Here is a 12,726-nt window from a genome sequence, read left to right on the forward strand (position 1 = left end):
TCTTAAATGAACAAATCACAATTGAGGAGATTCAAAGGTCTATTTCTACCTTATCTTTTGGGAAAAGTAGCGGTATTGATGGTTTACCAGCAGAATTTTTCAAATATACCACGGATGACATATCTCCTATCTTGAAACTTCTATTTAATCAGATACTAGAAACCGGTAGTATCCCTTTATCTTGGGGTTCTAGTGTTATAACTCCTATTCACAAATCTGGTCCAACAAACATTCCTGGCAATAACAGAGGTATATCCATCTCTACCACATTATACAAAATATTTTCTGGCATTATAAATAATCGATTGTCAAATTGGGCTGAAGATAACAACAAGATAGATGAATCACAATCTGGTTTTCGAAAGGGCTATTCAACTGTCGATTATATTTTCTGTTTACATGCAATGGTTCAAAAATACCTTTCTAAGACAGGTGGTCTTTTTTACTGCATCTACGTGGATTTTCGTAAGGCATTTGATAAAATCAATCATAGCAAGTTATTTATCTCCTTAGAGAGGAAAGGCGTTCATGGTAACTTTCTTCGAATCCTTAAAGCTCTCTATGCAAATCTCAAGTCATGTATCAACATTCAAAACCATATCAATGATTTTTTCCCGTGTAACATCGGAACGCGTAAAGGTGACAAATCAAGTTCGACCATCTTTAATCTATTCATTGATGAATTATCTGCGCTTTTACGCAACAGGTGTAGTACTGGTATATTTATTACTGACGATATCCCAGACATTCTTTGTCTGATGTTTGCAGACGATGTGGCCGGATGTGCTGAAACTGCGGCAAAACTTCAACAGCAAATTAATATAATTGACCAATTTTGTTATGAATCTGGTATTGAAATTAATATAGACAAAACTGAGATAACCGTTTTACGAAATGGCGGTCCTCTGCGCAAATACGAACACTGGTTTTATCGCGGAAATAAAATCAAAGTATCTTCTGTTTATAAATATTTAGGTATGTTGCTAACATCAGGTCTCGTATGGTCGTCTGCCCACTCAAAACTAGTATCACAAGCTCAAAGAGCTCTATTTTCGATCAAAACATTTCAAAAACCTTTTGGCTATTTTTCAACTCCAGACTCATTTAAAAATTTTGACTCTATGGTAAAGCCAATTCTTTGTTATGCGTCCAAAATTTTGGGCTATGAATGCGTTGATTCTATTGAAACTGTTCAAAACAAATATTGCAAAAATATACTACATGTTGCAAAAACCACAAACACGTGTGTGGTTCAAGGGGACTGTGGTAGATTACCTATATTTACGACATACTTTATCAATTCTATTCGATTCTGGTTAACTTTATTAACCATGCCATCACACAGATATCCAAAACAATGTTTCAATATTCTAAAATCGCTTGACGATGTAGGCAGAAAATGTTGGGTAACCAATGTTAAAACTCTCTTATACAAATACGGCTTTGGGTTCATATGGATAAGTCAAGATGTCGGAAACATAAATAGCTTTATTAGAATATTTAGACAGCGTGTTATCGACTGCTGTACGCAAGACTGGCACGCTTCTGTTGAAAATTCGAGTAGATGTTATCACTATAGGCACTTTAAAAGTCTTTTAAATGTTGAGAAATACTTGTCATTAGATATTTATTTCAAATACCGTGCAGCCATGTCCAGGTTTAGATTATCAAATCATAAATTAAATATTGAACTCGGTAGACATAGTGGTATATTGAAAGAAAACCGTATATGTAGTTATTGCCTACAAAATTTAAACACGTTAGTTATTGATTGTGAATTGCATGCCTTTTTTAAATGTCATAAATATGATGATGTTAGAAATGCATATTTGTTTAACTGGTATACACATGGTACTGATCCTCAAGATTTCTATGTACTGATGTCTTCTAAGGATGCTGATATTGTTATGAAAATCTTTCTTTATGTGTACCACTTGATGTTATTAATATCTCATGAACATTGAAGCTTGACACAGCTTTTTTTGCGAAAACGGGTCTTATGTCTTAGGAGTTCCGAGTTCCAACTTGTTTTCTTTTATTTCATAATCTTTGTAATTGTTATCAAGACATTTCTTTTTCATTTATACCAATACTGTTGTCATGTTATTGGACGTGCTTTTAAAACTGAGCCACGTATTGCGAAAACGGGTCTTATGTCTTAGGAGTTCCGGGTTCCAACTTGTTCTCTTATCTTTCATAATCTTTGTAATTGTTATCAAGACTTTTTTTCATTTATGCGAGTACTTTCGTCATGTTATTGGACGTGCTTTTGAAACTGAGCCACGTATTGAGAAAACGGGTCTTATGTCTAAGGAGTTCCGACAAGCCTGCCATTCGCCTTTTGAAATTTAAAATTACACAACTTTTGAAACTGTATAATTAATTTTGATGTTATTGTGTTATATCATGGGAACAGCCCTTAAATTGTATTGCTTTATGTCATTATGCTATGTATTATGGGCCGGAGGCCTTGATTTACTCAATAAACTGTTCTGTTCTGTTCTATTCCGTTCCGACACATCCGCTTGCTCTGATTCTAAATATACATTCAACAAAGACACAAATATGCCATTAAAGTTATTAATGGAATATAAAATAACACCATATCCAAATTTACATAACCTACAATTACCGAAAATAACGTTTGATACAAACATCCCAGTGAAGGCTTTCGGCAAACTGAATATAGGAAAATCCCAAAAATATGTTGTAAAAATGTTTACATTACACAAGCCGCATGTTCGGTTTATCAACCGACACCAGTATCTGATAATAAATCTCAATATTATGATGTATAAAACAACCTAGTAAACTGTTTAGCAGTCCGTGAAATAACATTTCAGAATAAAATGTTAGAAAACCGAAGAACGAATACATTAGTATACGTTATAACCACGTAGCCCACCGCACGTATCTACATAATTATTTAAACAAGTTATTGCCACGCATGACTTCTCTTGGCTAGATGTATGTAAACTGGTTTAAAAAGAGATGAATCGGGACAAGCACATAGTTCATCATTGACGTACTTCACAACTGTTGCTTTAATTTAATCAAAGCAATGCAATTTGAAATCACAGTGAAGACTGGGGACCGGCTAGGAGCAGGCACGGATGCTAATGTGTTTGTTATTCTTTATGGTAACGGAGGAAGCTCCGATGAAACCAAACTGGATGATTTATTTCGTAACGACTTCGAACGGGGACAAACTGACGTGTTTTACATTGAAGACCAACAGGTAAAATGTGTGCATATGTTTTCTATTTTTCCACGAATTAAAAATTCTTGTTTTTTTGTTTTCAGTTAGGACATTGCATAGAGGTTTGCTATAAATTTACTTGTAAAATCGATATATGTTGTACGACTCAAAAACACAGTTAATCTAAAAAACATGAGCTTATAACGACATGTAAAATATAACATATTTAATAATGTAATATAACATCAGGGCAATACACAGGGAATTTTGACGGGGGGGGGGGGGGAGCTAAACGGGCAGGGTGCGGGAGGGGTTGTCCCTCTGGAATAGATTTTTTTATTAGGCACTGTTCCTGGTATATTACAAGTAAATCAACATTAGTCTGAAGACTAAAGCTTTAACCATTGGTGTGTAATTCAAACGCATGTTCAAAGCTTTTGATTTCAGAAATGTATGATGTTTTTAAAGAAGGAAAAGAAACCCTTGAAAATCAAAAACCTTTATTAAGAAATTTAACATAAAGTATGACTCTCAAGGAGGTTTGATTTCAAAGATAAAATACTATTAGGGTTATATATCAGTAACTGACATATAACCTTAAAGTATTTTCTTTTTGAATTCAAACCTCCTCTAAAGTTTCAAAGTAAATTTATAATAACATGTTTATCATCTACAACACAGTTTTCACATAAATGTATCACAAATTATGACTCTAGAAGAGGTTTGAATTCAAAGCGAAAATACTATTATGGTTATAAGTGAGTCACTGCATATAAACTTCTAGTATTGTCTCTTTGAAATCATTGAGCACAACGGGTAATTGACATATCGGGGATGTGTGTACAAGGTTATAAGAAAACATAGCCTAGGGGCTTATATCCACTTGCGAGTAAATTAGCGCTTATACAGGGGCGTAGATAATATCCAAACATTGGGGAGGCGGACGCAAGGTTCCGGCTCTGAAAGAATAACATTGTTTATGTTATAAATTTTGTGTTAAATATTAATGATAATAAAAAACAACACTATTGAGCAACAATACGAGTATTATTTGTATGCTGTGTTTTTATAAATTTCGTTTGTATTTAGATCGACGTTAGGTTCATGAAAGATAAGAATGGTCGCATATTAAAATTTAATACTAATATACATACCTCATCGTAGCGGAGCCATGTGAACGAATCAAACCAACTACCGGTAGAATGATATGAACGTTGTTCTGGCTTTTTCTTCTCGAATGAACGCTTAGGAAAAGCAAAATTTCGTGGCTGATTTTGGAATACTCATTTTAAACATTAAACAATTACATATATGATATTGTTTCAATGATTTATAATAAAATAATAACTGTTATACTTAGGAAAACAAAAATATTTTCAATAAAATTAATGTTTTTCAGGCGTATATTTACTCAAAATTGTTTTAAGTGGCAGTTACCTTTGAATTAAAGCGATCAATTAAAATTTAAAGAAAAGCCTGTCCTTAATCAAAACATCGACAGTGCAATCACGGAAAAGAACAATAAAACAATTAACGCAATGACATTTACCCGGGCCCCTGGTTTATGACACCTAACAAGGGATACTGACACATCACTATTTGCAACCGCGCAGACGAAGACACATGGCTTCTGCACTGACGGCGCGTGATTACAAAAATACTGGTTTTGGGGCGGCGTTTTTTTTGTGGGATTTTACGTTTTATTTATATAACGACGACTAGCTGAAATATTGGGGAAGCGGCCGCTTCCCCTGCCTCCCCATTACCTACGCTCCTGTAATACTCTTGTGTATCAGGGGCAATAAAACACATCTGCGCATTTGCATTGCGGGGAAGTGTACTGTGGGCCCTTACGCGTGAGAAAATTTTTCAGTAGGCCAATTATTAAACAAATCATAACTCGACAGCCAGCTGGGGGGGGGGGAGCGGGCCCCTGGGCACAGTGCCTGTGTACGGCCCTGTATAATACATATATAATTAGAGATATTGTGAAGGCGTTGTAGCGAAAAATTAGTTAGTAAATCCGCTGAACAAGAAATGTTCGGAATACAATTTGTTAGAATGTGTTTTACTATGAACAATGTTAATTATTTTTAAATAAAGATATTTATTGACAGAAATGTTCCAAATCATAAACTTAATTTTGCGAACATGAACAAATTTAGCAAAAATGTAAATTCGCTTTAAATAACCAGCAGCTAATATTCAAATTCACTAAATTATGTTTTGCTTTGCTTTAATGGAACTTCCTTAGTATCAGGCTGTCCGTAATAGATGTTTAAAAAGGCGGCCTGTTAATGGGGGATTTCCGGTCTTTTCTCCCCCTGGAAGTTTCTCCCCTGGTCTTTTCTCCCCCCAAAGCCTGGACTTTTCTCCTCCCAACATTTTCTTTTATTATCTGTATATTTGGGTAGGTGATAATAAAGTATGTGATTGGAGAATGGTTAATGAAGGAGCAATTTAGTTATACCAATAAATGCTGGTGTTGTTATTGCGTTATCAGTGAGAAGCGTTATTTTTAAGTAAATTTGTTGTAAGTCTATAAGACTTTGAAAGAAATAGTAGTATTTGAAGTTTCTGTTTTAGTTTATAAGTTAATCTAATTAAATAGAAATTGATTGTTAATCATTCTTGAATATTTATGAAATGATAAAAAGATGTTGTTTTTCACACTTCCTTAATATGTTTATAAGTACTTCAGAGTGATTGAAATGTTTGATGTCCAGTGATAAAAGACAAAATTTAATTAAATTATTACATTTATGATTGATCTGGAACAGTGTTGGTTGATAATTAAATAATATAAAAAGGTACAAAGTGTGAGCTGCCGTTGATCATAATAGAGCAAAAAAAGGTTTACTAATTTTTCCGTTATATACCATGCATTGTTTCCACTTCCTTATTAAGATCTAACTTCTAAAATTATATTATTACAATTTTTAAATCTTCATATTTTTTCTTCATTTACATTATTATTTCATACAAAAATGTTATTTAATACAAAAAATGTCTTGGCACAGATATTACTTCTTAAATGATACATTTGTATTATTGTAACAATTTTAACACATTCATAGTTTTTTTAATTAATTTTAATAAATGACTAATACAAACATGTATATTTAAACTTTCATTAAATGTTTTACAAAACTAAAAATTGTTTTTTTTGTATACCATATTATTATGAGTAAAAATTGATGATTTGAAATAAAATTAAATAAACTAATTAGTAGTTGTGTTGTGTTTCTGTTTAAAATATATTTAAACTTTCATTAAATGTTTTACAAATCTAAAAATTGTTTTTGATGTATACCATGAGATTATGAATAAAAATTGATCGATTTTAAATAATGTCAAATATAAAACATTAAATGTTTTACAAAACTAAAACTTGTTTTGATGTTTATCATGATATTAAGAATAAAAATTGATGATTTAAAATAATATAAAATAAATTAATAAGTCATAGTGTTGTGTTTCTGTTTAATGATCAGTTAAAAATGAGCTAAGATGTTGATTAGCACATTCTTTTAAATAACCAAGGATGGCACATTCCAAAGGATGACACATTCCACCCATGTAATTAGGCAAGAATTATTCACAAGAATGTCTTAGGGATTCTCACCTGACCATTTCCACACCCTGTCCATATCATACCCAGTCTTAATGTCATGAAACAAGTTAGTTTTTATTTGACTGTCATTGCTTCATGATCATTTTGAAATTTATATTTTACAGTTTGGAAATATTTATATAAAAATCAAAATTAATAATCAGTATTCAAAATTTGGGTTGCTACACATTTAAATCACACACTTATTTTAGCAATTTATTTGTTAATAATTTTTGAGTATTGGCTTAAAAGTCCAAATGTTAGAAAAATAATACAACATAAATATTCTTAATTTCAAATTAATGCAAAGACTGTTAACAGAAATTTAATATTATAATGTTGAAATGACATAAACACACTCAATCTATTTCATTGACAGATAATGAAAATGAAGCAATGCTAAACTTCCTTTCTCTATTGATGAGCTTGATTGATCACTGATTGAATTGAATTAACATTGATAATTCAAACATCGACTAATCAAGTATATCCATAAAGGTATTAAAAGTAGCAGATTTATCCCTCAGTATGAAATATGCTGGGAGGAGAAAAGACTAGGGTATTAGGAGGAGCAAAGACTAGGGGGAGAAATGTCCAAGGGGGAGAAAAGACCAGGGGGAAAAGACCGTATGTTTTAACGACATGTTTTAACACTCTTAATTCAGTTTGAGACGGTCACCAGTTTGGAGCTCTGGAAAGGCAGTGCCGGGCTGTTTGCAGACTGGTACATTGACACGATAACCGTGAAAAACGTATCCACCGCGTGGCAGACTGTGTTCCCGATTTTCCGCTGGATAAAGTCAGACCTCCGCTACAAGTTTGTCCCCTGTGATACCAGTCTTCCGCAGGATGAACAAAATAAAGGTAATTGTCTCAAACTCGTGAAAGTAACGTCACTGAAAATACAAGTATTAAAACGATGTTTGCTGAGAATGAAATGACCTTTTCAGGCAGTTTGAAAAAAACAATGAGTTCATTGTTTTAATTCGTAAATGCTCAATACCGAATTGTCTTCTTTGCAAAGTTTCTGTAACTGAGAGAGAATATGATTAATATACACACGTCACTGATATGATTTGACGTAGTAAGAACGCGTATTATATGATAATTTTATGTTTTCATTTTATGTGATGACAAGTTCTCAAATTTAAACATGCTGTTGAATGCAGTAATTGAACAGGCGATATAACATACGTTTTCATGTAAGAAAGCTAACATGTTTATTGCCATTATTCACGCACGATGTTACACGAGTTTATTGTTGAATGAGTTTCATTCGAGTGATATCTGTTTTATTTCAATCGGACATCCGTGTGTTTCAAGCATGAAATGTCAGTTGCGATAAATTGTATCACTCTCTTTTTGTTTGAGGCGAAAAAAGCTAGGTCAATGCTTAGCATCTTATTTGTTTGCCCCTGGTAGGGCGGCATAAAGCATTCGGACTGTCCGTCAGTCCTTCTGCCTGTCTTCCCGTCCGTTTGTCTGTCCGGCATTCCATTTTCCCTTAAAAAAATACTTTCAAGAGATTAACCTGATATTTTGTGTTTGAGTCTGAATACGTGACTTACAGATGAAGTCTGACTTTCGTTCCTGTTCTCTATAATAACCGTTTCCCGGATGTTTTTTACGCAACGGTTTCAGAAAAAGAGCTGACTTTTGGTATTTGAGTCTACCTACATAGCCTTCAAATGAAGTCTGAAATTCGTTTCGGTCCATTGATTCTTGGCGAAGTAATGGGCCTTGGACTTACTAATTTTCTCTGTATTAACCGTTTCCCAAAGGGCTTTTACGCAACGCTTTCAGATATTGAGCTGATTTTTGGTAGATGAGTGTATCTACATGACCTAAAGATCATATATAAAATTCGTTCAGTTCCATTGCTTTTTGGCGATGTTATTATCCTATGACTTGAAATTTTCTCTTAAATAGCTGCTATTTGTGCTTTTACAGCGCAGTAGAAGCGTTGTGTTTCGCAAACGTAGGTCTAGATACATGTGCAGCAATATCATAACACGGAATGTATAATGTACCCAAATTAGGCATGTGTACATTTGCATGAACATGCTAAGTGATGACACATTGACAATTATTGTAACGAAATATTGAACATTATTTATGAAATATTTTAAAATGTTTTGTTTAGTCAGTGCAGTGATGTCCTGACAATTAGGTTTTAAGTGAAGTCTCGTAAAATTATATGGAAACCGTAAAATGACTATTATGGTAAAAAAAACACTAAATATAAGGTAAAAACCCCCACAATAAACCACCATTTGATTTAATTTATGGAAAATCACATTGTTTGCAGAACAAAGAGAGCGAGAACTTAGTGAAAAACGTCAACTGTACCAGTACTGTCAAAGGTCTGACGGCTTTCCTTGTCAGGTCAAGGTCCTTCCAGATGATGAAAAGTTTTCATTTGCATGGATTTGGGATGTCAATATAAAGAAAACTAAACTAAAAGTAACCAGTAAATTCAAAGACCTGTTTACGAAAAGCTGGAAAACTATCGAAGATTTGAAGACTGTCTTCACGGAAGGGGATTCTTTGTTCCCTGAACCTTTAGACTGTTCAAGGTAGATCGCATTTTCTTACAGGCATATACTATTCCTTTTTGTTATCTCCACGCTTTTTGGAGAAAAAGTGCGGATATTGTGGTTATCTCCGTCTTCTGTCCGTCCGTCCTGGCCACTATCTCCTACACTATAAGCACTAGAACCTTGAAACTTACACACATGGTAGCTATGAGCATATGTGCGACCCTGCACTAATTGGAATGTTGAACTGACCCCTGGGTCAAACGTTATGGGGTTGGGATGGGACTAGGTCAGAGATTTTAACTCATTTTTACTATTATTTTACCTTAACTTTTTCATTTCTACACCGATTTACTTCAAATTGATACTGAACATCTCTTATGACAATACGGTCAATCTTAACAATGCATGGCCCCATTACCAACCCTGGGTCGCCCCGCCAACATAGACCACACCCACCAAAAATTGCCTTTTATTATAATTTCTTCATTTCTACACCGATTCACTTCAAATTGATAATGAACCTCTCTTATGATAATACGGTCAATCTCAACTATGCATGGCCCCATTACCAACCCTTGGGCGCCCCGCCCACATAGACGACACCCACCCAGAATTGCTTTTTACTATAATTTCTTCATTTATACACCGATTCACTTCAAATTGATACTGAACGTCTCTTATGAAAATACGGTTAATCTCAACTATGCATGGCCCCATTACCAACACTGGGGCGCCCCGCCCACATAGACCACACCCACCAGAATTGCCGTTTACTATAATGTCTTCATTTATGCACCGATTCACTTCAAATTGATAATGCACTTCTCTTATGAAAATACGGTTAATCTCAACTATGCATGGCCCCATTACCAACCCTCGGGCGCCCCGCCCACATAGACGACACCCACCCAAAATTGCCTTTTACTATAATTTCTTCATTTCTACACCGATTCACTTCAAATTGATACTGAACTTCTCTTATGACGATACGGTCACGAATTGTTACTGAGTGTCTCTTATGACAATACGGTCAATCTCAACTATGCATGGTCCCATTACCAACCCTGGGGCGCCCCGCTTACATAGGCCACAGCCAGCCAAAATTGCCCTTTACTATATCTTCTACATTTCTACACCGATTCACTTCAAACTGATACTAAACTTCTCTTATGACAATACGGTCAATCTCAACTATGCATGGCCCCATTACCAACCCTTGGACGCCCCTGGATCATACATGCGGCGCAGGGATACGCGTCGGCCTGTGCCGCGCGATTTCTAATTTTTTTGGTAGCGCACTGATGTCATTGTTAAGACCAATGTCAACATACACTTGTTTTGGCCGTGAGCTATTCCGCATATATATTTAATCAAAACACTAGGATGTTTGTGAAATTGAGCGATACTGTAACACAGTACATTTATACAGTAGCTTAATTATAGAAAGATACAAAATGCCGTTCATTTTACATTAAACAACGAATTGCTAATCGTGAATTTTCTATATATAGATGGGACGACGATGTAAAGTTCGGAATGCAGCGCTTTGCTGGCACGAACAACACCGTGATTAGGCTATGTACGGAAATACCCGAGAAACTTGCAGTGACACCGGACATGCTGAAACCCTTCTTAGGAACGGATACGCTAGAATCAGGTATGAATTCTAAACGCATATTCATCATTGATCACGAAATCCTACAGGGTTACAAGCCAAGCATTGACACCGTTATCTGCAGTCCCATCGCGCTGTTCTACAGGAGAGACGATGGAAAAATTGTTCCTATCGCCATTCAGCTGTTCCAAGACACAGCAGACGACAACCCCGTTTTCCTTCCGACTGACCCCAAATACACGTGGATTCTCGCAAAGATGTGGTTCAATAACGCGGACGCCAACGTGCATCAAGCGATCACCCATCTAGGATACACGCACATCGTTATGGAGGGTTTTGTGATTGCAGTACATAGACACCTATCGCTGTCACATCCAATGTTTAAACTTCTTGCGCCTCATTTCCTGCACCTTATTGCAATCAACGAGAGAGGGATTCGTAAACTTCTAGAACCGGGAGCAATCTTCGACGGTTTGTTTACGATTGGTACTCAGGGTATTGCGGAATTGATCAGGCGTAACAGGCTGAAATGGAGGTTGAATGTGGAGGGAACTCTTCCGGAAGATCTTAAAGCCCGTGGCGTACTCGACCGTGAAGTTGTTCCTGATTACCCATTCCGAGATGACGCTCTTCTCACGTACAATGCAATTTTGAAATACGTGACATCCTATGTCGATCTCTACTACCCATCTGATGAAATATTGAACAATGACATGGAGATACAGAATTGGCGGATGGATCTTGACAAATCAATAGAGGAAGGCGGACTTGGTGTTCTTGGTGTTCCAGGTGTAAGCGGGAAATTTACGTCACGTGATCAGCTGATTCAGATCGTCACGAGCATCATCTACACTTGCAGTGTGGGTCATGCGGCGGCGAACTTCAAGCAGTATGACGAATACGCCTTCCCCTTGAACTATCCACCAATGTTGCTGGGGAAACCTCCAAGCGACAAAAGCCCATGTTCCGAGATCGACATAATGAAGGTGATCCTTGAACGGAGCAAGCACTATGACCTTATGTTGGTCTTAACAATCCTAAGCGAACGTGCAACCAATCCACTTGCAGACTTCGAAGTGAATTACATATATGACCCGAGAGCGGTTGAAGTCGTCAACGCATTCCGCAAAGAGCTGAAACTGGCGAGTGAAACAATCTCCGAACGGAATAAGGTCAGGGAAATTCCGTTCGACTATCTAAACCCGGTCAACATTCCGAACGCTATCAGCATTTAAGCATTTTGCAACAAAAAGACGGACACGTTGATGAAGGGTACCCGCATTGTATATATCAGCCCCATAACTGAGCCAGAGTAAACACAATTACCATAAATACAGTTCGTTATAAGAGATGAGCACTTAGGGTCATGCATGTAAACAAAACCATATGTGTCATGTTGAATACATTTAACAACATAACATTTGTCAAATTGTATTTCATTACACAATTTGCTTGTTCCGTTTGTAAAGCATATGCATTATTTTCACTGCTCACTTCACAAGCTCATTTCTCCAAAATAAAGAACAAAATGAACTATAACTTGTGCGCAATATACACATTTTACTCCGCTCCGTAAGCTTTTCTACGTGCTAAAACATCAATAGAATATTCATTCCAATCAGTCAAATTCATTTGCTAAAGTCTGTTAACCATATACTAGTTTATAGACTGCTTACGAATATCATACAGGACTGCATATACAGACACACATATATATGTCAGAGTTTCCGCGCCCTAAGCTCCCTTTGGCATACACATA

At 35.8% G+C, this 12,726-nt stretch overlaps 1 protein-coding gene across 1 annotated transcript; it reads left to right on the forward strand.

Moving 5' to 3' along the window:
- Positions 1–2,947: 2,947 nt before the first annotated feature.
- Positions 2,948–12,385, forward strand: LOC127836363 (polyunsaturated fatty acid 5-lipoxygenase-like). Its single transcript, XM_052362958.1, has 4 exons — positions 2,948–3,238; positions 7,478–7,676; positions 9,121–9,388; positions 10,864–12,385. The coding sequence occupies exons 1-4, from the start codon at positions 3,062–3,064 to the stop codon at positions 12,200–12,202; spliced, it is 1,983 nt and encodes a 660-aa protein (XP_052218918.1). The 5' UTR covers positions 2,948–3,061; the 3' UTR covers positions 12,203–12,385.
- Positions 12,386–12,726: the final 341 nt, after the last annotated feature.

Source organism: Dreissena polymorpha, chromosome 6 (assembly GCF_020536995.1).
Source record: "Dreissena polymorpha isolate Duluth1 chromosome 6, UMN_Dpol_1.0, whole genome shotgun sequence".
Taxonomy (NCBI): domain Eukaryota; kingdom Metazoa; phylum Mollusca; class Bivalvia; order Myida; family Dreissenidae; genus Dreissena; species Dreissena polymorpha.